The sequence below is a fragment of the Falco biarmicus genome, chromosome 7 (assembly GCF_023638135.1).
Source record: "Falco biarmicus isolate bFalBia1 chromosome 7, bFalBia1.pri, whole genome shotgun sequence".
In the NCBI taxonomy this organism is placed as follows: domain Eukaryota; kingdom Metazoa; phylum Chordata; class Aves; order Falconiformes; family Falconidae; genus Falco; species Falco biarmicus.
Genome location: NC_079294.1, coordinates 43,234,968 through 43,258,379, shown reverse-complemented (window position 1 = coordinate 43,258,379; position 23,412 = coordinate 43,234,968). Strand labels below are relative to the sequence as shown.

General features: G+C 45.9%; 2 protein-coding genes across 3 annotated transcripts in view; both read right to left on the bottom strand.

The window, feature by feature from the left end:
* Positions 1 to 254: 254 nt before the first annotated feature.
* AKAP5 (A-kinase anchoring protein 5) lies at positions 255 to 6,213 on the bottom strand. The gene is made up of 2 exons (XM_056347788.1): positions 6,101 to 6,213; positions 255 to 4,849 (listed from the first exon to the last, which is right to left on the bottom strand). The coding sequence occupies exon 2, from the start codon at positions 4,192 to 4,194 to the stop codon at positions 2,617 to 2,619; it is 1,578 nt and encodes a 525-aa protein (XP_056203763.1). The 5' UTR covers positions 4,195 to 4,849; positions 6,101 to 6,213; the 3' UTR covers positions 255 to 2,616.
* A 2,935-nt stretch (positions 6,214 to 9,148) lies between these two features.
* Positions 9,149 to 23,412, bottom strand: part of MTHFD1 (methylenetetrahydrofolate dehydrogenase, cyclohydrolase and formyltetrahydrofolate synthetase 1) — a 42,799-nt gene continuing 28,535 nt past the window's right edge. For both annotated transcript variants that reach the window (XM_056346106.1, XM_056346107.1), the window contains exons 19-28: positions 20,662 to 20,730; positions 20,020 to 20,131; positions 19,700 to 19,839; positions 19,235 to 19,276; positions 18,091 to 18,191; positions 17,002 to 17,179; positions 15,863 to 15,970; positions 14,505 to 14,657; positions 10,227 to 10,335; positions 9,149 to 10,061 (exon numbers count right to left, since the gene is read on the bottom strand). In XM_056346106.1, the coding sequence (XP_056202081.1) occupies positions 10,246 to 10,335; positions 14,505 to 14,657; positions 15,863 to 15,970; positions 17,002 to 17,179; positions 18,091 to 18,191; positions 19,235 to 19,276; positions 19,700 to 19,839; positions 20,020 to 20,131; positions 20,662 to 20,730 (993 nt within the window). In that variant the 3' untranslated portion in view covers positions 9,149 to 10,061; positions 10,227 to 10,245. The remainder of the gene's footprint in view (positions 10,062 to 10,226; positions 10,336 to 14,504; positions 14,658 to 15,862; positions 15,971 to 17,001; positions 17,180 to 18,090; positions 18,192 to 19,234; positions 19,277 to 19,699; positions 19,840 to 20,019; positions 20,132 to 20,661; positions 20,731 to 23,412) is intronic.

Sequence of the window (23,412 nt, the reverse complement as noted above, 5' to 3'; positions counted from 1 at the left end):
GCAGCCAGGACTCTGCAGTGGAAATGACTGGTCATCCACCGAAAGGAAACCTTATAAAAAGAGCACAGGAGGAGCAAGCCTCCAAAGAATTCAGGTCCGCTACCAACTTTAAGATTTCTTTCTGCTCGCCGTATGGTTTCCTGAATAAGCTGGACACAACAGGGCACCGCTGTGAGTTTATCCTTTCACGTATAAAATCTCTCCTTAGTTGCCCACTCAATCACAAGGCAAGAAAACAACAGGTACATTCAACTTTAATGAAATAATCATCAGTTATATGTAGAGCTATAACAGAGGGAAAAAACAGCCACAGAAAGGATGCAAACACAACCCTGGATGCAGAGCAACAGTCGCAGGGGCCAGGCTGGACCAAAGCATTTCTGCCATTCTCCTCCTCTTCTGAAGATGTGTTTTGCCTAAAAGGCAATACTGAAATACATGAAACCTTCCCAAAACTGCTTAGTGGGCTGGCAGAGCAGGGCAGCCTGGCCCCACAGGGTCAGTTTGTATTTCTTTACTAGAGCCCAGACATCCTCATCCGCAGTTGACACCCGTGGGGCCGCACAGAGCCGCTGTGGCCCATTGCTCAGCGCTGACCTGCCGCCGTGCCCAGTGCAATCCCATAAGCAACCTCCGGCACCAGTATGGCTCTTCTCAGGGTGCTGCAGCAGCTCCAAAGGTACATAGAAAAGTCTTAAAAAGTCCCTTTCGAAGCTATGGCATAATACCTGGAAGGAGTAGTACGAAGTACAAAGCCATTAAAATAGTACACACGGAATTATTGGTATCTGAGAACTTATGGAACCAATTCACAAAAAACAGGACGATGCTTTTTTTTTAACATCCTCTGATTTTTCTTAAGTTTTACTTGCAGAGAAACAAGCGGTGGCACTCACTGCTCACAGTCCTCTTGTAAAAATGGAGATGCTTTATCGAAGTTTAAAACGTGGTTGCACACCAGGTACTGGGAAAGTTTACAGCCCTTGTATTTTAACAGGGATCCAAATCCTACGCTGGGAAGGGAAATCTCGTGCACCGCCTATGGTCAGTGAGCAACCGCCGAGTGCGGCTGCTATTTCTGTACTGGCTGAGAAATACGTAGGAGAATTTTCTCAGAAGAACAGGCTGATTTGCCTGCAGCTGTACGTAAATCCCAGCTGCGCAGATGCAATCCCAAATTATTAAAAGGCTCCTTTCTCTCGGAGAGCTGGTAGGTAGAGGCGATGCTTGCACACACGCTATGCTGGCGCAACCCCCCTCGGAGCAGGGCAGTTTGTGGGTTTTGACAGCGACTGGCCCATCCAGGCATTTCCCAGCCATGTCCCCAGGCCCTCACATCCAGATTTTTTCCCTGAGGACTTCGGTAACATTGCTTTGGCATTTCCCAACGTGTTTCAGAGCAAGCTACATGGCGTGCCAGAGCCAGCCAGAGCCCGGCGGCAGCCAGCCGGCTGTAATGCACGTTTCCCATGGGATGCTCGGGCTCACTGAAGTCAGGCAGGCTTTGCAGCGCGGGGGGAGCTGTGCGAGACAGGCGCTGCCAGCACCCAGGGATGCCAGCAGCGGTCAGACCAAATCCAATCAATTCCAGGGCTGGCAGCGCATCGCAGCTACCCAAACTGTGTCAACACAGAGGCAATAGTTGACTGCTAACACGCATGCAGCTCACTGCTATTTATATCACATGCCATATATCAAAAATATGCTACAGCCGAGGACAGCTTCACCACGAGGACAGCTTCACCACGGAGGAAGGAGAACGAAGGACAGGGGCTGCCTGCAGCAGTGCGCTCCTGCCCAGCCTGCGCCGCTGATGCTGACGGGAATTTTGCCCATTGAGCTTAATGGTGCGAGAACAGCCCCCCTGCCCCCCGCCAGCGAAGCACTGTCATTTTCTTGGCATTCAGGCAGCCCAGGGTCAGCAAGGCGAGCAGCTGATGCTGTGCTTTAACGTGTCTGGAAATGCACAGGCTGCTTGTGACGGGGGAAGAGGCCGAATGACAAACACAGCTCACTGCAACCATCCACCTCCATGCAACGCAAGGGGTGACTATGGTTTCTGGCATCGGCACCTTGCAAGTACCTGTTTGCAATACTAAACACTGGCCTGAGCCTGTCTGGCATCGGTATCTTCGTGTTAACACTGCGGTCACTTCACCCTCCCTTGTCTCCAGTGAACCCCAGCCGCATCCGACGTGCCCCGAATCCAGCCCAGCAGCAGGTTGGGCGCTTGCTGCCTCTCGGGACCTTTCCCTAAATGCACAACACATATAGATCTACAGCATGAACAGCAGGGAAACTTAGCATGGATGACGGCAGAAATGTGGCCTTGACATAAGGATGCCAATAAATGAAAAAACACTCACTGCAACACCTTCATTTTTCTGCAGCTGCAACCACCGGCACTGCCCGGAGCTCCAGCCCCAGGGGACACGCTGTACGTATGGGACTGCCCCATGTCCCACGATCCGTTTCACATAGACACACAACTGAACGGACATGCAGAATTAACTACACCTCAGCCCCGGGAGCCCTTGGAGCTCTCCACACACACCCCAGGCCAAGCGGAGCTTTAAATCACTCCCTGTACTCTTTATTCGGGGGGCATCGCTGCCATCACAGAAAACTGTTGTGTTTATTCTGTTCCAGGGCCATTTCGTTGACCAGCTGCTCTATGGACGACTGAATGGCCGCCTTCACCAGGGAAGACGCGGTTTCTATGAGGAGCAATTCATACTGCTCCCCAGTTCTGTGCCCCTGGTCACCCAGACCTTTCTCCTCTGCCTGGGGGTCGCCACCAGCCTCAGGGCCCTCTTTTTTACCAAAATCAAAGCTCCTGCTTGATTTTTTATTCCCTTTTTGCTTATTTCGGTGCAAAACTGGGGACGGTTCATAGGCCTGGTCGGAGTCGGTGTTGTCAGAGTCCTCAGCTTCGGTGACGGTGATGACAATGCTGACGCCGGCGCCCACATTTGCTTCTAATGTCACCTGATGGCTGGAGCAGCCCTGCAGACTCCCTGCATCATCTTTAAATGCTGACTGACTGAAATCCATCACAGTCTCTTCAGCTTTGCGCTCCTCAGGAAGAATTATGCTTTTTTCTGATCCATCCCCTTCGGGCAGCTCTTTGTGGATACTGGGGATTTCCTGCAGCTCGGTGGTTTCAGGGGTGCTGCTGGGTTGATCCTTGGGAACGGGTGGTTCGGGAGCAACCTGCCCGCCTTCTGCACATGCTGTGGTCTGGGGTCGGCTCTCCTCCTGCAGCTTTTCCTGGGCTGTTTCATTAACTGTCTCTGAATCAGTTATCTCTGACTGAGCGGTACACTCTGTATGCTCCTCTGCATCTGTATGCTCCTCTGCATCAGGTGCGGGCTCTGTCAGGGGCTGACTTTTTCCAACAGAGTCGGCACTTTCCTTTGCCGTATCCTGGTCCTCTGCATCAGGTGTGGGCTCTGTCAAGGGCTGACTTTTTCCAACAGAGTCAGCACTTTCCTCTGCTGTATCCCGGTCCTCCTCCTCTGCATCAGGTGTGGGCTCTGTCAAGGGCTCACTTTTTCCAACAGAGTTGGCACTTTCCTTTGCTGTATCCTGGTCCTCCTCTGCAGAGATTGGGCTGAAGGATTCAGACTTGTCTGCTGGGGCCAAATCCTCTGGTTCTTCACTAGTTTTCTTTGAAATGCCCATCACTTCATTTGCTTGAACGCTGCCCTCCGACTCCTCCACTGCTTCAGAGGGGCTGGGTTTTTTCTTGCCTCTGGAGAACCGTACACAGGGCATCTTCACCCTCGAGCTCGCCCGTTTCTTTGGGAAGCCTTGCACACAGCCCTCCTCAGCATCCACCTCCAGCCGCACTTGGGAATCGGAGGGCACCTTCTTTCGCGATGAGGATTTCTGCTTCCTCTGAGGTCTTGCGAGGCTTTTGATGGCTGCCCAGGCTCCTTTCGAGGACCGCGACTGATGAGAAACTTTTGCCTCCCCTTGGTCAGCGCTGACACATTGGCTTTTCTCCTCTGAGGCTCCTTCACACACATCCTTCAAGGCCAGCCCCTTCTTACAGGACTTCTTCCGCTTCTTAAAACAGAGCATGGAGGGTTTTTCTGCCCGTTCCTCTGACGGGGAGCACGTTGCCCCTGTGCTGTGAGTCTCTGCCTCTCTTGGGTTCTCCATTTGAATTTCCTTAGCTGCCTTCACCATACTCACTCTTTTCCTTCATTTGCATTATAATACCAGTTTTCTTGATGAACGCATCAGACACAAGAACGGCAAAGATGCTCAAAGCGGATTTTTTTTACTCAAATTGTTTTCAAAATAACATCAGTTGCTTTTTCACGAGCGGATATGGTAGTGGAGAGAAGTTCTGCTGAAGCTACCGCATCTGCTTTGTAACTCCCACTTTGCCTTATTACTCACTTCATCACCTCTCCAAGGAATTTCGGGTAGACGTGACGTTGAACAGGCTTCTCCTTGGCTTTGCTGGCCAGAGTCACTCTCACCTCCAGGACCACCCACTTCAAGCTGTGCTCGGTCTAACAGCACGACTATTTAATTGCCAGTCTGACATTACTTTTCTTTTTCCCCCAAAGGATGACAAATCAAGGCAAGAGTTAACAATTTTTATTCACCCCAAGGACCTGGAAAGAACTTGCACTTTTTGAGCTATCTGCAATTCCACACTGCAGAGGGAGCTTGACGGGAGCACCAGTAAAACCAGCGGCAGCCAGTGGCTGTTTTCTGCCCCCCAGTGACAAGGTCAGATGCTGCTTTGTCTCGGCTTGGCTTTCTGCTTCAGTTCCCCTTGCAGGTTATATGAGGTTTGCTGCGAAGCATGGCCAATGCTTCCATCTTTTATCTGTAACACAACAAAAATGGTAAGACCTGTAGAGCAATTAAAAAAAAAAAGTATTGATTCTTTTTTTAAAAAAATATTAAATTTTGAGAGGCGGACCAGGACTGGAAAAGCAGTTCTGCCCCTGGATGTGTTATAGCAGTTTTTTCCACTAATTAACATCAATATGCAAAGGGAAAATAGGGCCACCAAGATGTCAACCCAGCGATGTTCCACGACAGAAAATAATATTTCGCTGTTTTGTGTGGTAAAAGGGGACTGTTGGGTGTTTTTTTTTTAACTGCCCATATTATGGCAAATATGTATTATGCATGCACACGCATATATTTCCTTCTCCTACGGTTAGCTAAATCTTTCCCCCACCGCTCCATATGCACTCATAGTTCCAGCTAGGGAAATTACACCCTGAGACAGCAGATATTTTTATCTTTAATGCACCATATGACAATATGCAAAAACACAGAATACAAAAAGGAGGCTGGTGGAATACAAAAGCGAAATCACATGGCAAGAAGGGCGCTTATTTATACTACGTGCATGCCTTCCATGGCAACCTCAATTAACACCGCATGTCTTCACCAGATAGATGAGACTGTAAGATACATGTCACCCTTTACCGAAAGAAGAAAAAAATAAAATAAATAATAAAAAAAAAGCGCTGCCTGAAAACATCCTCAGAACGTTTTTGGATATAAAGACGCAAAAACGTGCTCCTGCAAACAGCCCAACTTCTGGGGGACCGGCTGAGGGACTCCAGGCAGTTCCTGGCACAGCCGTCCCTGCTCTGCCCTTCAGCAGTGAGACCATTAAAAGGGGGGCTCTGGCGGGGCGCGCTCCCCCGCCGGGCTGATTGCATTTCTTAATTTATTTTTAATTTTTTAAGGAGTAAACGAGCAAGGCTGGCTGAGGCGCGTGTGCGGGAGCGAAGCCCGCAGCTGCCCTACCCCGAGCGCAGCAGCCCGGAGTCCGGCGCCACCGCAGCCCGGGGCGTCCTGGGGGGCGACCTGGAGAGGGTCCTGGGGGGCGACCTGGAGAGGGTCCTGGGGGGTCCTGGGGGCCGCCTGGCGCCGCCGCTCCCCACCCCGCCGCCCCCCCCTGCCCCGGGCAAGGGGGACCCCCGCAAGCCGAACCCCTCCGAGGCGATGGGGGGGCTCCTCGGGCGGCCACCGCGGCTGCAGGGGCCGAGCCGGGACCCCCCGCCTGCCGCCCCCCCCGCGCCGGCGCCCCCCCCCCCCCGCGCCCTCCCCTCCTCACCTGCGGCCCCGCTCCGCACCGCTCCGCACCGCTGCGCCGCCGCCGCCTCCGCCGCAGCCGCGCCCCCCGGGCCGGCGGGGAGGGCGCTGCCGGCAGCCCCCCGCCCCCCGCCGAGGCGGCCCGCTGCCGCCGCCAGCCCCCGGCCCGCCCCCCGGCCCGCTTTACGGCCGCCTGCTCGCAGGCTGCGGAGGGGGGCCCGGGACCCCGGCCCAGCCCCGCCGGCGGGACGGCACCCCCTCCTTGCGGGGCAGCACCCCGCTGCCGGGCCGCCTCTCTCCCTGCCCGGGGGCTGGCATCCCCCCCCGCAGCGCAGCATCCCCCCTGGCGGCCGGGACCCCCCGCACAGGGACCCTCCTTCCCCTCCCAGGTCGCGCACGGTAGCGGCAGACACGCAAACCGCGAAGGCCTTTCCGGGGTCCGGGGCCGGTGGGGGCCCGGGGCCAGCGGGATGCGCCGAGAGCTGGCAGGGTCCCGCGGGAAGGGGCCACTGGCAGCTCCGGCCTTTGCCTGGCTGGGTAGGAAGGAAGGGGGGGGTCTCCCTTTCCACACCTGGAATTTGTTGTGGTTTGTTTTTGTGTCCCACCTGAAGCCCTTGCAGCTTTAAGCAAACGCTGCCTGGCTTGCTGCAGGAGCTACACCTTCTGAGGTGCTGGGCAAGGACAACTAAGTTAAATTAGTTTAGGTTTAAACTAATCCTTGCCTTGCCCAAAACACCGGAGAAAGTGCCTCTTGGTTCTCTTCCATGCATGCCTTTTTTCATCAAAGCAGCTGAGATCAGACTTTAAAAAACCCCTGCATCTCCAACTGTCAGGACTGAGGGGCAGACCTCTGGAAAAAGGACTCCCAAGCGTAGCTCGAGGTGCCCGACTGTCCCCACTCACCCCCACCAGGAGCAACTGATGCCCACAAAGGTTTTAAGAACACAAACTGCTTCACAGCAGGCTGGCACAGAGGAAGCTGGGTAAAGCAGTACACTGAACCTGCCGGTGGTCTGAGTGTAGGCCAGCCTTAGAAAAATACAGGTGCTACCCCACCTTGGCTTCTTTGTAGAAAAAAAAAAAAGGTACAGAGCAGGTTCACCGGGCTGAAACGTTAGCCAGTGGGGCAGAAACGTGGATCCAGCAAGAAGGAATTGCCTTCTCCAAAGCTCCCCTGTGAGATGCGTTTGCATCTTCATTTGGAAATGGCATCTCCCCCGAGGGTGGCCGGTGGGTCCTAATTACAACCCGCTTCTGCATGAAAGCCAGTCGGAGGCAGGAAAGCCGGCAGCAGAAGCCAGGTGGGCTATGCGCACTGCCTTGGCCTTGGGGGTGTCGAGACAGAGGCAGGCTCGCCTCAATCCCATTCAGAAACACCTCGCATGGAATTCAATTATTCCTGCCGCTCCAGGGGAAGACGGCAGCACCGCAACCGGGGCTGCAGCGTGCGGAGCAATGGTCAGAGGGATAAGCTTGAAAGAAGATCCTGGCTAAGCTGTATGCTCTGGTCTTCTTTCTGGGACCAGCACCAAAGAGCTGGTGACATGCAGCAAGACAGACAAACAACACTTTCTCCTTTTTCTTTTGTCCCTATTGTTAGTCCACCAAAAAACACCCTTCAAAACTAAAAATCTTATTTCTTACAGGATGTGATGTAGGACTCTCACCACAGCACAGCTGGGGGAACGGATGCCCATAAAACCATCTAAGGATTCTGGGCCCACAAATAGCCCACAGAGAACAAATTTGTACATAATTAGTTTTTTCTCTAGGCAACAGGAAGAGAAGATAACCTTCCAATATTCAGTTAGAAGAAATTAAGTGTCCTTTGTGTCCCATTTGATTGCATGAGAACTAGCTTGCATACTTAATTGCAAAGGAGAGTTAAGAAAAAACAACCTATTTGTGCATCGGTCCTGCAAGACATACAGCAGGGACACTGGAGAGCTCACATCCCAGCAGGCTGAAAGCACAGGTTAGAAAACCATTCCCCACTAACCTCTAGAGAGGCTTGGGGCTATTTTTTGGCCTCCACACTTTGTTGCTATCAGTTCTGCCATGCATAGCAAATCCTTACAGAGTTTCATGCCTGAGCCACTCTTTGCCTCACTGCAGGAGCTGGACCAGCAACCTCTTGAACCATCTCTCTCAAGCACATGCCTATGATCTCATGCTAAACGAAAAGGAGGCTAATCTTAGCATAAATTTGCACTTATCCCATCTTTCGTAAGCATAAAATGAAGGTGGAACACAGAGCACGCAGAGGAAAGCAGTATAGCAGGAGAGATTAAATGCAGGAACTGACAGCAGATTTGGCAGCATCAGCTCTGGCAACTTGCTTGAAGGGAAGGCTTGACCGAGGTGCTGCAGGTGAAGAGGCACTCAGCCAGGTGTGGGGTCCAGGGCAGCATGTGGGGAACACCCCTTCTGACCCCCCAAAAGTGGCCTGGGTGCGCTCTGGCAAACCTAGCTGCCAAGAAATCCTCAGCTGAATACCATCAAAAAGAAAATTTCAGAAGGTTGTGGATATATCTCAAATGTTCTTATGATGATTTAAGCTGTTCCGTCTGCTTCTGTGACAACCAGGTAATTTCTATATAATTATTCTCCCCTCCTGAATAACTTGAGAGATACAGATCTCGCTCTCTCTCCATATATATATATATACACACACACACACAGAGTATCTGCATACTACAGATGTGCCCTTACATTGGTGCACACCTACATCCTGATGTTCCAGTTCTCACCAAAATTGGAGTATTTTTAGATTCAGTTCTGATGCAAGCACATAGGCTTTGCAAGTCTTAATTCAGATCTTTTACCGTCAACTGCAAGTATCTCAAATCCAGGGAATAATTCAGGTAGTTTGTTTCCTATAGATGACACACATCCTCTAGGAAAGGAAACAAGATTAAATGCACACACACAGTGGTGCATTGCAGGCAACTTATTACTGCAATAATCACTCCTACTTGTCAATACAAGGATTGCTGCTGTGTACAATTAATCACAGAAATAAGTTCTACTTCAGTAATCTCAGTGCGTACATTACAACCCAAAAAGCACCTGAAGTATTTACCAGTTTATTTGTATTAGTTAAAAATTTGGCAGCAACAACATTTTTACGTTACAAAATGATTTCTGGCCTGCTGACAAAACCTACTACAAGTGACTTGATCACTACTCAAGTTCTCTGTTCACCAAAAGGGTACCTTAGGAAACAAGGCTTGTCAACAGTGTAAGTGTACTTATTGTTGAGCATAAAATCGTTCAAAAGACACGTCTGGCAGAAGCCACAGACATGGGCCAGAGATCCAGTCCCTACAGATCTGATATCCAGAGGTTTGATTTCTATAGTCACAGCTAGGCTTTCTAGAAAGGAAATTTGATGTGGCTCAGGTGTCTGCAGGCATAATTCACAGCAGAAGCCAGGGTAAGCACTCCTGGCGAGAGATGCGAAGCAAGGGGAATTCCTCTTTGCTCCCTCTTTTAAATGACACTGGTGGAGTTTCAGAGCCCAGCTGTTTCTCCCACACTGTGAGAAATGGAATACAGAATTCAGTATGGCAAACAGGAATATCCAGTATACAAGATTTTCAAAGATGATATATGCTACAAAACCCCTATGGTTAAGACAGTTACGTCCCAAAATGGTTTCAGAGAGCTCCAGCTTTAGGGTTTTTAACTATTAAAATCATGTCACTGAATCAAAAGAGGTCACTAAACCCAAGCTTCGATACTCCAGCTACAACTATGATGCCAGATGTTTGTAGAGGAAGCGTGCTTTATGTGTCAAGTGCTGCTTGGGATGCAGCAGTTTAAAAATCATTACAGAGTAAGTGGTTGATGCTTTAGCATGCCTCCTTCCAGTCAGTTCTTGCACTATATTCTCAGTCATATCTTGTTTTTACTTAAAAAAAAAATAAAAAAAATCAGGGCATAGTTCCATTTGCATGACTCATCAGGTGTTCTTCTGGGAGCTAAAAAAATAAAAATATTTCATTACTATTTTGTAGTACTGCAGGCAACTTTTAGAATTATAATCAAATGCCATTTGGAAACATATGGCACGAGGTTGGCTTAACTCCATTATCTCAAGATGAGAAATAAAGCCCAAATATTGAAGCCTTCAAGGCAGCACCTACCTTTGGTTAACCACTCCTTTCAGAAGAGCCCCTTTACTTCTCCTGACGCTGTGTCCAAGTCTATATCATAGAAACAGGGTCTTGTAGGAAGTCCTGGCATAGTGCTCATCTGCACAACAACAGATAAAATGTTAAGATGGAAGCAGCGCAGTTTCATGCGGAAGATCTAATACTGATTCACTGCTGAAGACTACAATGGCAACAGCTCATGCAGCTGCTTGTACACATAGATACTAGTTGATGATGGTCACGTACCATTTTGAAGCACACCAGGAGAATCAGCAACTCCTGGCTCAGTAGACAGATCTGTGGGTTTTGGTTTTTGTATTTTTTTTTTTGTTTTTTTGGATGAGGCTTTAGTTTGGCTTCTGCCTCTGCCAGTGACTGAGCCCAAGATTTGGCAAACTACTTAGATATCCAGCTGACCAGTTAATTGTTAGAGGAGAGTTCATGGACCTTGCTGTGGTGAGACAACTACTTGTGACAGTTCCCTGGTTATTAAAATGAGGATATATGTTTTAATACAACTTTGCTGACTGTAAAGTTTCAGTTGATTAGAATTCTTTGAGTCTAGAAGTGTTAAATGCTTAGGAATAATTATTGTTGAGAAGAGAGTTTAAATTGGGTAGGTGGGTGGGTTTTGTGTTTGGTTTGGTTTTGGTTTTTTGGTTTTAACTGGGCTAAAGCTCAAATAGAGATGGAGAGGTCAGTTCTCCAGACTAGAACATTTCTGAAGCATCCAAGTCAGAAGGCAGTGGCAGAACTGAAGCTAGCAAAACAGCTGCCAGCACCATGCCTGCCTCAGCCCAGTCCTCTCCAGTTGTCCCACTGCTGAGTACCCAGTTTCAGAGCCATAGAACGCAAGGCCAGCAGGGACTACACTTGGCCCGATTCACTAATGCAGCTGACAGGATTTCCCCTTCCCTAACTCAGCATTTAGCCCAGCAGCACATGTAGGCTAAACGTGGATGTTCTACAAAGGTGGGCAACTTGTGGCTGCACTTGGTAGTTTGTGCCAGTGGTCACTGACACCTTTAATAAAATAATTCAAGGTCTTGTTTTCCATCTGCATCATCTGGCCTCAGCTTTCACCACCAGTATTGTTATGCCTGTCTCCATTAGATTAAAGATCTCTTTGGCAACCTGGTATTTTCTCCTGGAGCAAGTATTTTGCACGCTAATCAAATTACCGCCCAGTCTTCCATTTGATTATAAGCTAAGCAGCAAGAAGGCAAAGTTCTATTGGCTAGGTGTCTTCTGCAGTTCTCAAAACTGTTCAGGGAGCTTTTGGAGTCCCATCCCATTTTCCTAAGCCGTTTACAAGCGCTAACGCCAGTCCCATATGTACTGTGCCACTGCAGGTCTTGCATGGCTTAAGCGGAGGTAAAAAACATTTCAAGTCTACTCTTTTTAATGAATTCTAGGACAGCACTAGCTTTTTGTCAAGAGCTGCTGCTTTCCCAGACAGAGAACAGAGGGCTACAGAGAAGACCCCTGTTCCTTGTCTTTGTGTTTAGGTGTATAAATATTTTGCCCTCAAGAGCCAAGGTATTAAGAGATTCAAAGTGCCTGGAGGGGTTTTCCCTGCTCTCACCATAGTCGCTGCCAGCCTCCAGTCATGCAGAGCAAAAAAATTCCAATTTATTTATGTACATATCCCTGAAGAATCATACAGCTTTGCAGATCTCCACCTACAGACTCGATTCAGAGGGCCACAGCAGGAGCTGAGACAGTAACATTCAGTAGAGCAGGAGATGCCACATTGCTGAAGATGGGCCTGACTTTACTATTTCTTGCACTTTCTATTTTGAAAGGAATGGTCAGTTTTCCTCCTTTCCTATCCATAGGGCAGCCCACAGTGGCTACTCTGCTACCTATTACTTATCTTAAAGGCAGTCTGCTTAAACCCTGAATTTCTAGGCAGTACAGGATAATTTCCATCCAGGCTACTAATTTTCTGTACAAGTGCCTACAATGCTTAATGCCCCAGTTATTTTCAGAGCTTAAGAAATGGAACTTTTCCTCCATTATCCTCCTCCCCTTCCATACCGCATGTGCTGAAAAAGAACAGGGTAATTCACGCTATTTACTTACATGAAAAAATAAGACCACATGGATCTCTCAATCCCCTTGCAAGTTTTCAAATAAAATCAGTAACAACCAAGCATGTATTATTTATTGCACTTGTGGAACTTCCACCAAAAAGAAAAAAAAAATAAAGTGCCATTTAGGGAAAAAAAAACCCACACCAAAACCAAGAGCTGAATAACTAACTTGTTTTCAATTCATCAGCAATTCCAGAAAAGAAACCCCACCAATCTGACTCCAACAATTAATTTCACTTTCACGTTAAATCTAGATAATCTTTGAAATTATAATTCCTTTAAAACCTCAAAGTATTTTGTACAACAGCTTCAACTTTGAGCCAGAAAGGGAAAACCCCAAAACTGAGAAGCTGAGAAAAAAAAAAAAAGGTGATATATCTTTGTGATTAACTTCAGATAAAAAGAATACACATGCACTGCTGATTAATTTCACCTCAAATTTCTCATAAAAGCTTCTGCATAGAGCTATACATTTGCTGCATTTTCAGCTCTCAGTTCAATGGCTGCTGCCAAAAATTTATTCTGAGGCTAACACACCTCCTGCTGAATGGGTTTAAAATAGTGATCAGATTCAAAATGCCCTGGATTGTTTCTCTTCCCTGGCTTTGTAGGCACCACAGGAGACTGATCTTCATGTCCTTAACTGGAAGACTTACTGTTAATTCGGGCAGAATTAACACCATGAATTACTACATGTCCAAGAAAACATTAGGAACGTGGGAAGGGAGCAGAAAGGAAAGAGTCCAACTTCATAGAAACAGAAGACGTTGGAAGAAGAGCCAAGATGTTAGTTTTAATGTCTGAAAACATCTTTCTCTCTTGTGTAGCTCATTAATGCTGTGTACCCTTTCCTTCTCCAGAACTTGGAAAAAAATATATATATAAGAAGTAATTGTTTGGCTTAAATCTTGGCTTGCAAAAAAATGCCATTAATAACAGGAACAAGCATGCCATCTTTCATTTTATCCCAAAACACACATTACTCTTTATAAAAAGATGGATGACCCAGACATTAATCAGTATGCGGTTATTTTATTTATGTTGGCTAATCTGGAAACCCTTACCTACTTTTTGTTTGTTTGCCTGTTTAGTTTTGGGTTTTTTTAAGAATTAAAAGAAAAAGATATCCTCTATTTGGCTCCAGCCGGCATTTTGAAGAAGGGATTCAACACTTAAATCAGCAAGTTTCATCATTAAGCCATGCACCCTTAGTGCTTTTGAAAGCTTATTAAAATAAACATGTTGCCATAAAGACTTCATAAAAAGGTTCAGGCCCAAAAAATAAGACAGAGCTGCTTGCTCCAACTGCTCCATCCTCTATATTCTAACAAGTTACTTAACGTTTGTCCAGAAGAGATAAGATTTCCAGTGGATGCTTTCATCCTAACATTCTTTCTCTGGATGCAAACCTGAACATTTTTTTTTCAGGTAGCTTCTCTTTCTGCCAGGCAATACATATTAACACTGTTCCAGGATCCTGTTTCCATTGTAGCTACTCTCTCTCCTCTCAGCTAACATTATGCCAATCATGTCAAAGAACAGAAACTAAAAACTCAAGGGCACAGTGAAATGAATTGTCGGAACTTAGGCAAGCTGAACAGCAAACAGATGGTCAGCAAAACTCTTGAGAACCAAAAGGGAGGGGAGACCGACAGACGACTAACGGAACAGGTCAGCTTCTCTTTGGAGGTATATCATCAACAGTTGTTTTGTAAGCTGTGCAGGAGTTGTCTTGTTCTACCCTGACCTGCAGGTGTACACAGAATTCACCTGCAATACTGCAAAGTATTTTCATCAGGAATCCAAGTCACAACAGCGGTTAGGTGGGCCAAGGATTTCTCTCTTTCCCTCTACGAGGCTGCAGTTCCCAGAATTTGTTAGTTACAGAGCTCACCCTTTCCTCAAAATCCAGGAAGCCAGAGATGTGGGACCTGAGGAGTACGGGGGCTTGGTAAATATTCAAATGGTCGGATTGTCTATTGTAGCTACCCTCCTGCCTCTGGAAAAAACAGCTATTAAGGGTATCTAGTACAGCGGACCGTTAAAACATCAACTGTAAACGACAAGGACTCTCCTAATTTAAGACACTTAAAAGTAACTGTTTACTGGAATGCACGTTTTGTTTTTGTTTTTTTCCTCAGCCCACAGCTGAGGGTTTCACTCAATCACATACCGTTCCTACTAGTGGATACAGGAATCCAGCACCAACACTGGCCCGAATGTCTCGGATTGGCAGAATAAAACCTGTAGGTGCTCCTTTTTGTTCAGGGTCATGAGACAACGACAAGTGAGTTTTAGCCATGCAGATTGGCAGGTTTCCAAATCCCTGGGAAAAGCAATGAAAAGAGAGAAAGAGGAGAGAAATAAGTGAAAAAACAGTAACCCCTCCTTTTACGCAAAGGTAATTGCTCTGTTCTGCCATCCACTACAGACATCAGACATTTTATCAGAACGTTTTACTCCTCACCTTCATCCACAGCCTGCCAGATTCATTGACATTTCTTCATCTCCATTCCTCCTCTCTCAAACTCTCTCCCTGCCCCCCTGCTAAGTATTAAAGAACAAACCACCATGGCCCCCAGCACATCCAACTGAGGCAAAAATTAATAGTATGGAAGCGTTAGATATACAACCCTGACAGCTAACTTACTTTCTCAACTCTCTTCCCAAAACATTAAACAGCTCGGAACTAAAGTTCTTGTTCAGCTGAGGTCAGTTGATTAGAAATGTTTGATCAATATAATTGCAGGTTATGAGTAAGTGGCAGCTTCATGCCTACAGTATTTTGATAGACTTGTAAAGGAATATACAAGAAAAATGAAAGTGAGAAACAATACATGCCAGTAGTAAATGGACTGCAAAAGCAAAATTACTCAAGCACACTGTAAACAAAGAATGGCTAGTTCTCACACTTCAAAGCCGTTTACAGACCTTCATTAATACAGAAGCAGGTAAATTCACAAGAGTATCATGTTAGAGAAGAGTAAAAGCAACACAACAACCAGAAAGCATTGAATTCAACAACCAGATGCCAGGTGCAAAACTTACAAGCGTAGAAGTTTTTTCCACCAGAAGTATTTTAACACCTGTGGAACTCTTATCCTGACGCAACTGTGACTGCCAAAAGCCCACACGGGCTCAAAAACGGATCAGACAACTCAGTGGAGAAAGATACAAAAAAACCATCAGAGAATATTTAGCATCAGCATGACCACTTGTAGCTCCCTAATTCCCAAATCGTTGAAGGACTGGAGAGTGCAGCAGAGAAAGATCCCAGTCCTCCGGTCCTTCTCTCCCCGCACACATCACAGATGTGATGGTGGGCCAGATGAGTCCTGCCTCCTCCACTAGAAGCCAAAGCCAGTTTCTTCCTCCCCATACCACCTCCTCTTCCATAGCAGCATCTAATGAGTCTGGACAAGGACATGATTTGAGTAATGATTCCCTTCACGCATAGTTTGACCATCACTGTTCAATATGAACATTTTAACTGAAAAGCACCACTGGTATCAGGTGATGTGGAAAACTTACTTGCTTAGTGTACATGGCGACTTTCTCCTGTGCTTCTGGAAGCAGCTCAATGTCACTTGCCCCATAGATCTGCTTTGCAATAAGCCTGATCTTATCTATAACAGGGAGCTAGGAAAAATAATAATATTAATTAAAAAAAAAGACAGGCAAGTCAGTGTGACCAAACCACAAAGAGCCATAACGTTACAGCAGCTTCACAATCCTCCACGTGTGTTGTATCTGTACATGGGCCCTGCACAAGACCCATTTCCATTTGCTGTAGAACAAAGCTATACAGTAATTTGAGGGTTTTCAAAACAGGCTTCATTTATCTTGTTGCTGTTGTTTCTCTTGGTAAGAGAGCAAAAGTAGTTTACCACAGTCAGAAACAAAATGATACAACAGTATTTCTTACAAGCTGTGCTTACAAGTTAACTACCCCCACTGCAGAAGAGGCACCTTTATTCTCTCTCAAGTCTAAGTCAAATAGTGGACAAAAATAATTTGAGGGAATAGCTCTGTGCCTCATTAGGTTCTTGAATAGGTGCTTGCTATTAAAGGAGGATGCAGGCCATACCCTGGGAACTAACAATGACTTCATCACCTCTAAGTCATCTGTCAAATTTGCTTAATGTACAAAGTCATTAGAAATACACATGCTCTCTCTTCACTCCCCCCCCCCAGCAATCTGCAGTGTGACTCCATAACCCTTACTTGCAAAGAGAGAGAGAGAGAGAGAGAGAGAAAAAAAGTTTTAAATGGACAAACTCTGTTCCATAGCCTGTATAGATTCCCATCCTGAGCCACAAGTGCACCCAGAATCTCTGCAGTTAAGTAACAGTTTGGTCAGGCTTGTTCCAGACCATGCTCTGACAGGAATGCATGCCTCAAGTTCAAGAACTAAACTTCCCCTTAAACCTGGAACACGACTGCCATGGTAGAAACCTCTAGCACAGTCACAGTAGCATCTTTCAGTGTCAAAAGTAAATGGTATTTCACTGGATAGTCAAAACAACGACAACTGACTAGGTCTTTGAGGCTGGTGAAGTAAGTGTTATGTTCTAAACCCCAAATTTTTGTTTCTCAGAGCAGCCTCTCAGCTAGCCTTCAGCAACTTAAGGTACTGAAACCAAGTAAAGTTTATAAGTGCAAGTTCTTACCTCCAAGTTATAGAGGAACCTGAAGTTGCTTGGTGTCTGCGATGCTCTCTGAACAGCTTGGGCCAGTGCAACTGCTCCTTTACCTCCCTCTGCCCAGTGAGTGCACTCCACAGCATCAAACGCTCCCGCTTCCTTTGCCAGTTGTACTACAAGGGCCAGTTCAGCCTTTGTATCTGTTCTGAAAGGAGAAAAGTTTGCACATTTGTACCAGAATGCACACACAGTAAATTAACTGTTCTAACCATTTCCACTCTGGACAAGATCCAGAAGCTGTTCAAAGCAATCGTAGAATCCAGCCATCAGGAAGCTGCTGAGGGGCTATCTACCACAGCTTTCTCCACATTGGTGGAGGAGGCTACTCCACAGAGGAGCAGACAGCAACAGGTAGGTCGGGAATTACATGCAGAAACCCATGGTTAGTGACAGAGCAGTGTTCCAGACTTTCTGCTGTTTCTGTCCTGTATCAACAATGCAACTCCTGTTTTTGTGAGCAAACTCAAAAAGGTGTTAGTATTGCTGATTTAGAGATGCTAAGGTGTGCTATATCATGTGCACACTACAAGCTAAACCCCACAATTTCTCTAGATCAGCCAAGAGGCATTCGTTCCAAATGAAGAATCCTTAGCTGGCTACTCTGTTCCAGCTGGCATCAGCTTTACACACCAGTTCAAAGCCCTTCTGCTTGCATAAAAAGACCACACACAGATGCTATCTCCCGAGCAGTGCAACGTGCAGAGCTGAAAAGCTTCTCAGCGGGGCATAATTACTCCATATAGCAGACCACTGAACACAGCATGGTTGGCAGCACTGGCACCTCACCATCTATTCTGAGCTTAGATTCCACATCATGACAGGCACCTTTCATCCACAGTAATTTGCCCGGTCAGGCTGTAATAGTCATAAAATCTTAAGCTAATTTGAACTAATGAATGCATCTGAAATGACCAAGCAGAGGTCCCCTATTTATTCAGCATCTTCCAACAATGCAAAATGCTGCAAACAATACATAAACAATACCGAAAACAAACATATTTATAAAGTGTCACAATTTTATACTCATGCATCATTTCCACATCCCAGCTCACTTACTTGAAAGCATTCACAGCCACTACTACTGGGACACCAAACATCCGTGCATTTTGGATTTGCTTGTTTAGGTTACTACAGCCTTTTGCCAGTAGTTGAAGATTCTGTAAAGACGAAAGCAAGCAGGAAGCACGTTTTATCCGGGGCAGTGAAACTTTTTTTCCGAATTCACTACATCCACAGCTAATGATAAAAACATCAAAATGGGGATGAAACCACAACTGCAAATCCCCAGTGCTGCTTTCTGAACACTCCAGACCAGGGCATCCCCTTGGATGGAAGACTGCAAAAGGAATGACTGCTTCTAATGATCACTGCTTTCAGCTGCCAACCCAAGGTAAGAGAAATCACTTTTTACCAATTTTTTGTTATTCTTAGTAAGTTAACACCTGGGCTCATTAATTCCCCACAGTAAAGCCTCATTTTCCTCTCTGACACATTTGTCTTTAAGTATTAAATACCATTAGTGTGAATTTCATGACACTTGTTTGAAGTCTATGGCAACAGCTTTTGGTTTATGCATATTTACATTTTGCAGCATCAGAGACTACTCATGGAAACCCAGACATTTCATACCTTCCTATGCAAAGAATAATCCATACAGAAGCCCCACAAGTAAAAAAGCTGCCACAATGTAAAGACAACCAACCCAATAATCCAAGTGTACACTGCCATTCACGGCACAAGGATAGAAGCTCAGACTTCAGTTCGCCTTCCTCTCTGCTTGCAAAGAAGGGGCGTATGTGGAACAAAACCAAAACTGCTGCTGCTAAGAAGAGTGTAATTACAGAGGTATTCTGCATATTTTCAGAGACAGTATTTCAACCAAGCAATTACTCCATACCGAGAGGGTCAGGGGACACAGAGTAGATACTGCTATGAAAAACTGAGTGCACAGACAATTGCATGAGCCCAGGAGAAACAAAAACGCTCCAAATACCAGCTAGGTCAAGTACAACAAATGCTTGAAACAGCACAGCCAAAGTAGCATCATTAAAAAAAAAAAGTAAGAACATTACAGCTTGTATAAGGAAGCATTTCCCTGGCAGCTAAAGAAATGACACACTAGCTATCCAGGCATGCGCTGCATGACAACATTGTGTCATGACCACAGTTAGCTGATTTAACAAGAGCTAATGAAGGTTACCTCTTCCATGTACTCCTTTGGTAAAGGTACCCCAGCAGTGACCTAGAGAAAAAAAAAGAAAAAAAGAGGGAACCTTGTAAGATCTATGACAGCAATCTGTGCTTGAGTCTTATTAAACAGCATCAAGATACAAAATTCTAGTCCAGGCTGATCCTTTTTCTAAGAAAAAAATAAAAGGAAGAACAAAAGACTGCAAGATGCACTCCTAATACAAAAAACAACTGTGGTAGTATCACAAGTGCCCCAGCATACAAGCACTTTGCTGGGACAATTAAACAAGCAGGTATGTACCTGTAACATATTACAACGAAGCAGCTTACAAGAAAGAGGGACATACAGAATCCTTTTACAATTGCAGATCTCGGGACAATTACAAACAGATCAAATGCTAAGGCCTTTAAGCGACAGGATCAGAACAACAGTAACAGCCCCTCGGGCCCAAGGAACACCTTGCCCAGTACTTACTGCAGGCCCTCCGCCATGCATTTTCAGAGCTCGAACAGTAGCAACCAACACCACCACATGAGGCCGGAGACCAGAATAGCGGCACTTAATATTAAAGAATTTCTCCATGCCTATGTCTGCACCAAATCCTGCTTCTGTAACTAGAGTAGGAATTAAAAGAAAAGAAGCTTGTGAGAAGTTGCTGGGTGGAGAAATCATGCCCCAATTATACAAATTGGAAGCTTCTTCCAAGAGGAAAACCCCCAAGCCAGTCATGATAAAAAATGGCAGATCCCTCCCTGCAAAACAAACAAACAAAAAAATGCACTCCACACACTTACCAACAAAACCCTCTTTACCCACAAGCTTCAGTGCTATTTTGTCTGCCAACACGGAAGAATTCCCATGTGCAATATTGGCAAAAGGTCCAGCATGAACAAACACTGGTGTTCCCTAGAAAATGGGGGGGGGGGGGGGGGGGGGGGGGCAGGGAGGGAAGAGAGTGAGAACGAGAAAATCAGAGGACACAATATAGAAAATCTGGAGCATTCAGAAGTTAAGTATTATGGTAGCTGAAGGTAAAGAATAACACTTTTAGAAGACAGATCTTAAAGCCTTCTGATCAAACGTTTGTTATCAGTAATAAGGACTACAGGGCAAACAGGATTATAATAATCTCCACTTGTGCAGATATTAATCTGCTTAGGAAAAGGACAGCTAATGCCATTCTCCTGCATCCACACCATTTAGATTCCCAAAACACTTCCTGGTATTAAAGACAACAGAACAGAGATACAGCAAAGTGTAGTGCATTTTCTTGGAGTCATCCCACATGCCTTCTGCCGTAGCCCTGAACTTCAGGTAAGAAACCACAGTAAATCTCCAACTCTAAGCTGAGTAAGCCCACGCTGATCGTGATGAACGAACCACACTGGTTGCTTTCAGCTTTGAGAATGCACGTACAGCAAATCACCTGTGCTCACCTCTAGCGTCTGCATGAGGTTTGGTTTAACAGCATCTTTCATCAAGACAGCCAGAGCACCAGTCACTCCCTAAAAGAAAAAAAGGGGCAATCAGTTTCCAGATGTACTGAGACCCTGAAACAAGTTCCTATGCAGTGTCAAGGCTCTGCTTTTGTCCTTGTGAGCCTTCAAGACCAGAATCAGCAGTTGCTCTAGATGTAACTAACCCTAGTCAGTGCAAGGCAGAATAATGACCTTTACATCCATGTAAGAGGATCTGTGATTTCTGCTGAGGACAGCCTCTTGGTTGTGACTTTCCTTGGCCGTAACTTTATAGTGAAGGCATAAGAACAATTGGTGTTTCAATGCTATAACAAGGTTAGTAAATAGTAGCAAAAAAAGTAACCCTTATGTACGTATGGTTTACTGGAGCCTATTCAGTGGTACAAAACAGTGTTCTTTGGCTTTGCAGGCAGATTTGTCTTGAACTTCTTCCCTCCCTCAGCAACTAGGCTCTACATACTGACCTTGAAATGTCATAACAAGCTGCTACATACTGCCCAAGTCTCTTGTGCTGAAGTAACTTAAAGTGAACATCTACACTCATAAGAAAGACTATGCTGACATCATGAAAGGCAAACACAGGAGGCCATGTGTCCTCTGAGATGCAGCAATATAACCTGCTGCGATTCTGCTTCCTGCAAGGTGACAGTTTGTGATTCCATCCATGTCTGCCTTGGGAAGAGAAAATGAGGGTCTGGTTATCCTTATGGCTGACAGTCCAGTGGAAACCAAACCAGATGATGCCCAGCATTTGCAGAAGTAACTAGAATCACTATCATGGGTACTGAGCCAAATGGTCACAACAGTTATGAAAAGTGAACCAGATTTCTTTTTCTTCCCTTTCAATTTCAATTGTATTGCAGCACTCAATTATATGAAACTTTTTTTTTTAAAGACATTTACTGCTTTGTTTCATTAGTTTCAATCTTGCCACATGAATGCTTATTTAACATTTAATGGATAAGCTTTAAACTTCCATCATCTCCAGAATAATGAAAACTACAGAGCAAGATTTCCATGGTGACATCTGAGGCTTGCAGCACTCAGTACATCCCATATCTAAAAACCTGTAGTCAATTTTTGATTCTACATTTCTTCCCAGTTTCTTTGCATTTCCTGGTACCACAATCATGACAGTGGTTACATCACAGCAGAAGGATCCAGACATTTCATTGTGCCAGTCTGGTCTCTGCAGTCACTGTGTTTCTGCCTGCATGAGTACGTAGCACAGTCCTAAAGATGAAAGCCAATGGCTGCCATGTGTGCAAACACACAACTTTCAAGAGAACCTGTTCAGCAGGTCTGATACCACCTCCATTCTGCAGTTGCATCGGACAAAATCAAACATAATTAGGTTAAAGTAAAAAAATTGTTGATATTAAAGACTTCTATCACCTGGCCTTTATATAAAACTCGAAGCAACTCCCTGCGCAGGCACCATTTGCCTCCACTGCTGATGGGCAGCAGGAGACTCTCCTGTTTTCCAGAACAGGGTTTAACTTAGGTACTTAAGGTTAAACTGGCAGCGTGCTAGCAGCAGGAATTAAGATCTCAAAGCTGCCTGCAGAACTTTGGCACGTGCCCTCCCTCATTCCCAAGATGTCTCAGATAAGAACATCTACAGACAAATGGTTCCCAGTCTAGCCCTTTTCCTGCAAGGCCAGGGTCAGGCCACATTGCTAACCTGCTGTTTCTTTGGCTTATCCTGAAAGGAAGTAAAACAAAAAGCCCATAGCAAGATAGCAAGAGCTGGGTAAGCCTTAGTACTGTGTGCCACCTTGCTGGAAACACAAGTCAGGATACCCAGGCTGTGGATTTGTCTCTCTCACTGGAAACGTTCATTCAGAAAATGCAAGACAAACCTCATTACCACCACATCATGCAAATTTGTAATACTCTTGTCTTTTGCAAAACAGGCTGTGAAATATCTACTACACGGGACAGCAGTAAGCACCAATACCGTAATTCTATTGACTAGTGCAACAGTCCTAAGCCTGTTCTCTGCCTTCAGGCCAAGCGGCAGGGCACAGTTCACACACAGGGCTCAATTCCCCTTCCCTTCTCCACACAGGGTTGCCGTCTTTAGGACATCTTGGAAGAAGTGTCTAGGTCATAGGCTATTCCTCTGAGAAACCATGTGAAGCATCATTTGGGAGAGTGCTAGCTGACACACTCCACAAACATGCCAAGTACTGTAATAATTATTGCATGGACAGCTGCAAGACAGTGCTGCAGCTAGCAACTGCTGCTTAGGACTGCTTTACACACTGGTAATAGACATCACTAGTGCTACTACATTCAGCATTCCATGCACTGGAAATCAAGGATTTGTGTCCTTCAAAGGCTGCCTTATGGAGACCCTGCACTTTTTGCAAAGGGTTTGGCTTTTATAGCATTCATAGCCTCCCAGAATAAGATACATCCTCACCTACAATTAAATATGCACGAGGTTTTGTTCCTGCTCAGTGCTGTCCTCACTCCAGGGAGCCTGAGAAACAGGATGACCAGCAAGATGCATTTTAAATTCTTCCGACAAGCAAACAGGCTTTTTATTTAGAAGCCACCATGTATTTCCCCATTAATTCCTACGGTGCTAGCTCCAACTCAACACACAGCACATCTCACAGGACCCTTTGCCCCTGCCCAGGTCACACACACACACACTCTGGATAAGGTGCTAGCCACACTGAAGTAAAACACCTTCATTAA

Coding starts and splice junctions, on each gene's coding strand:
- AKAP5 (XM_056347788.1), bottom strand. CDS start 4,194: ATGGTGAAGGCAGCTAAGGAAATTCAAATGGAGAACCCAAGAGAGGCA.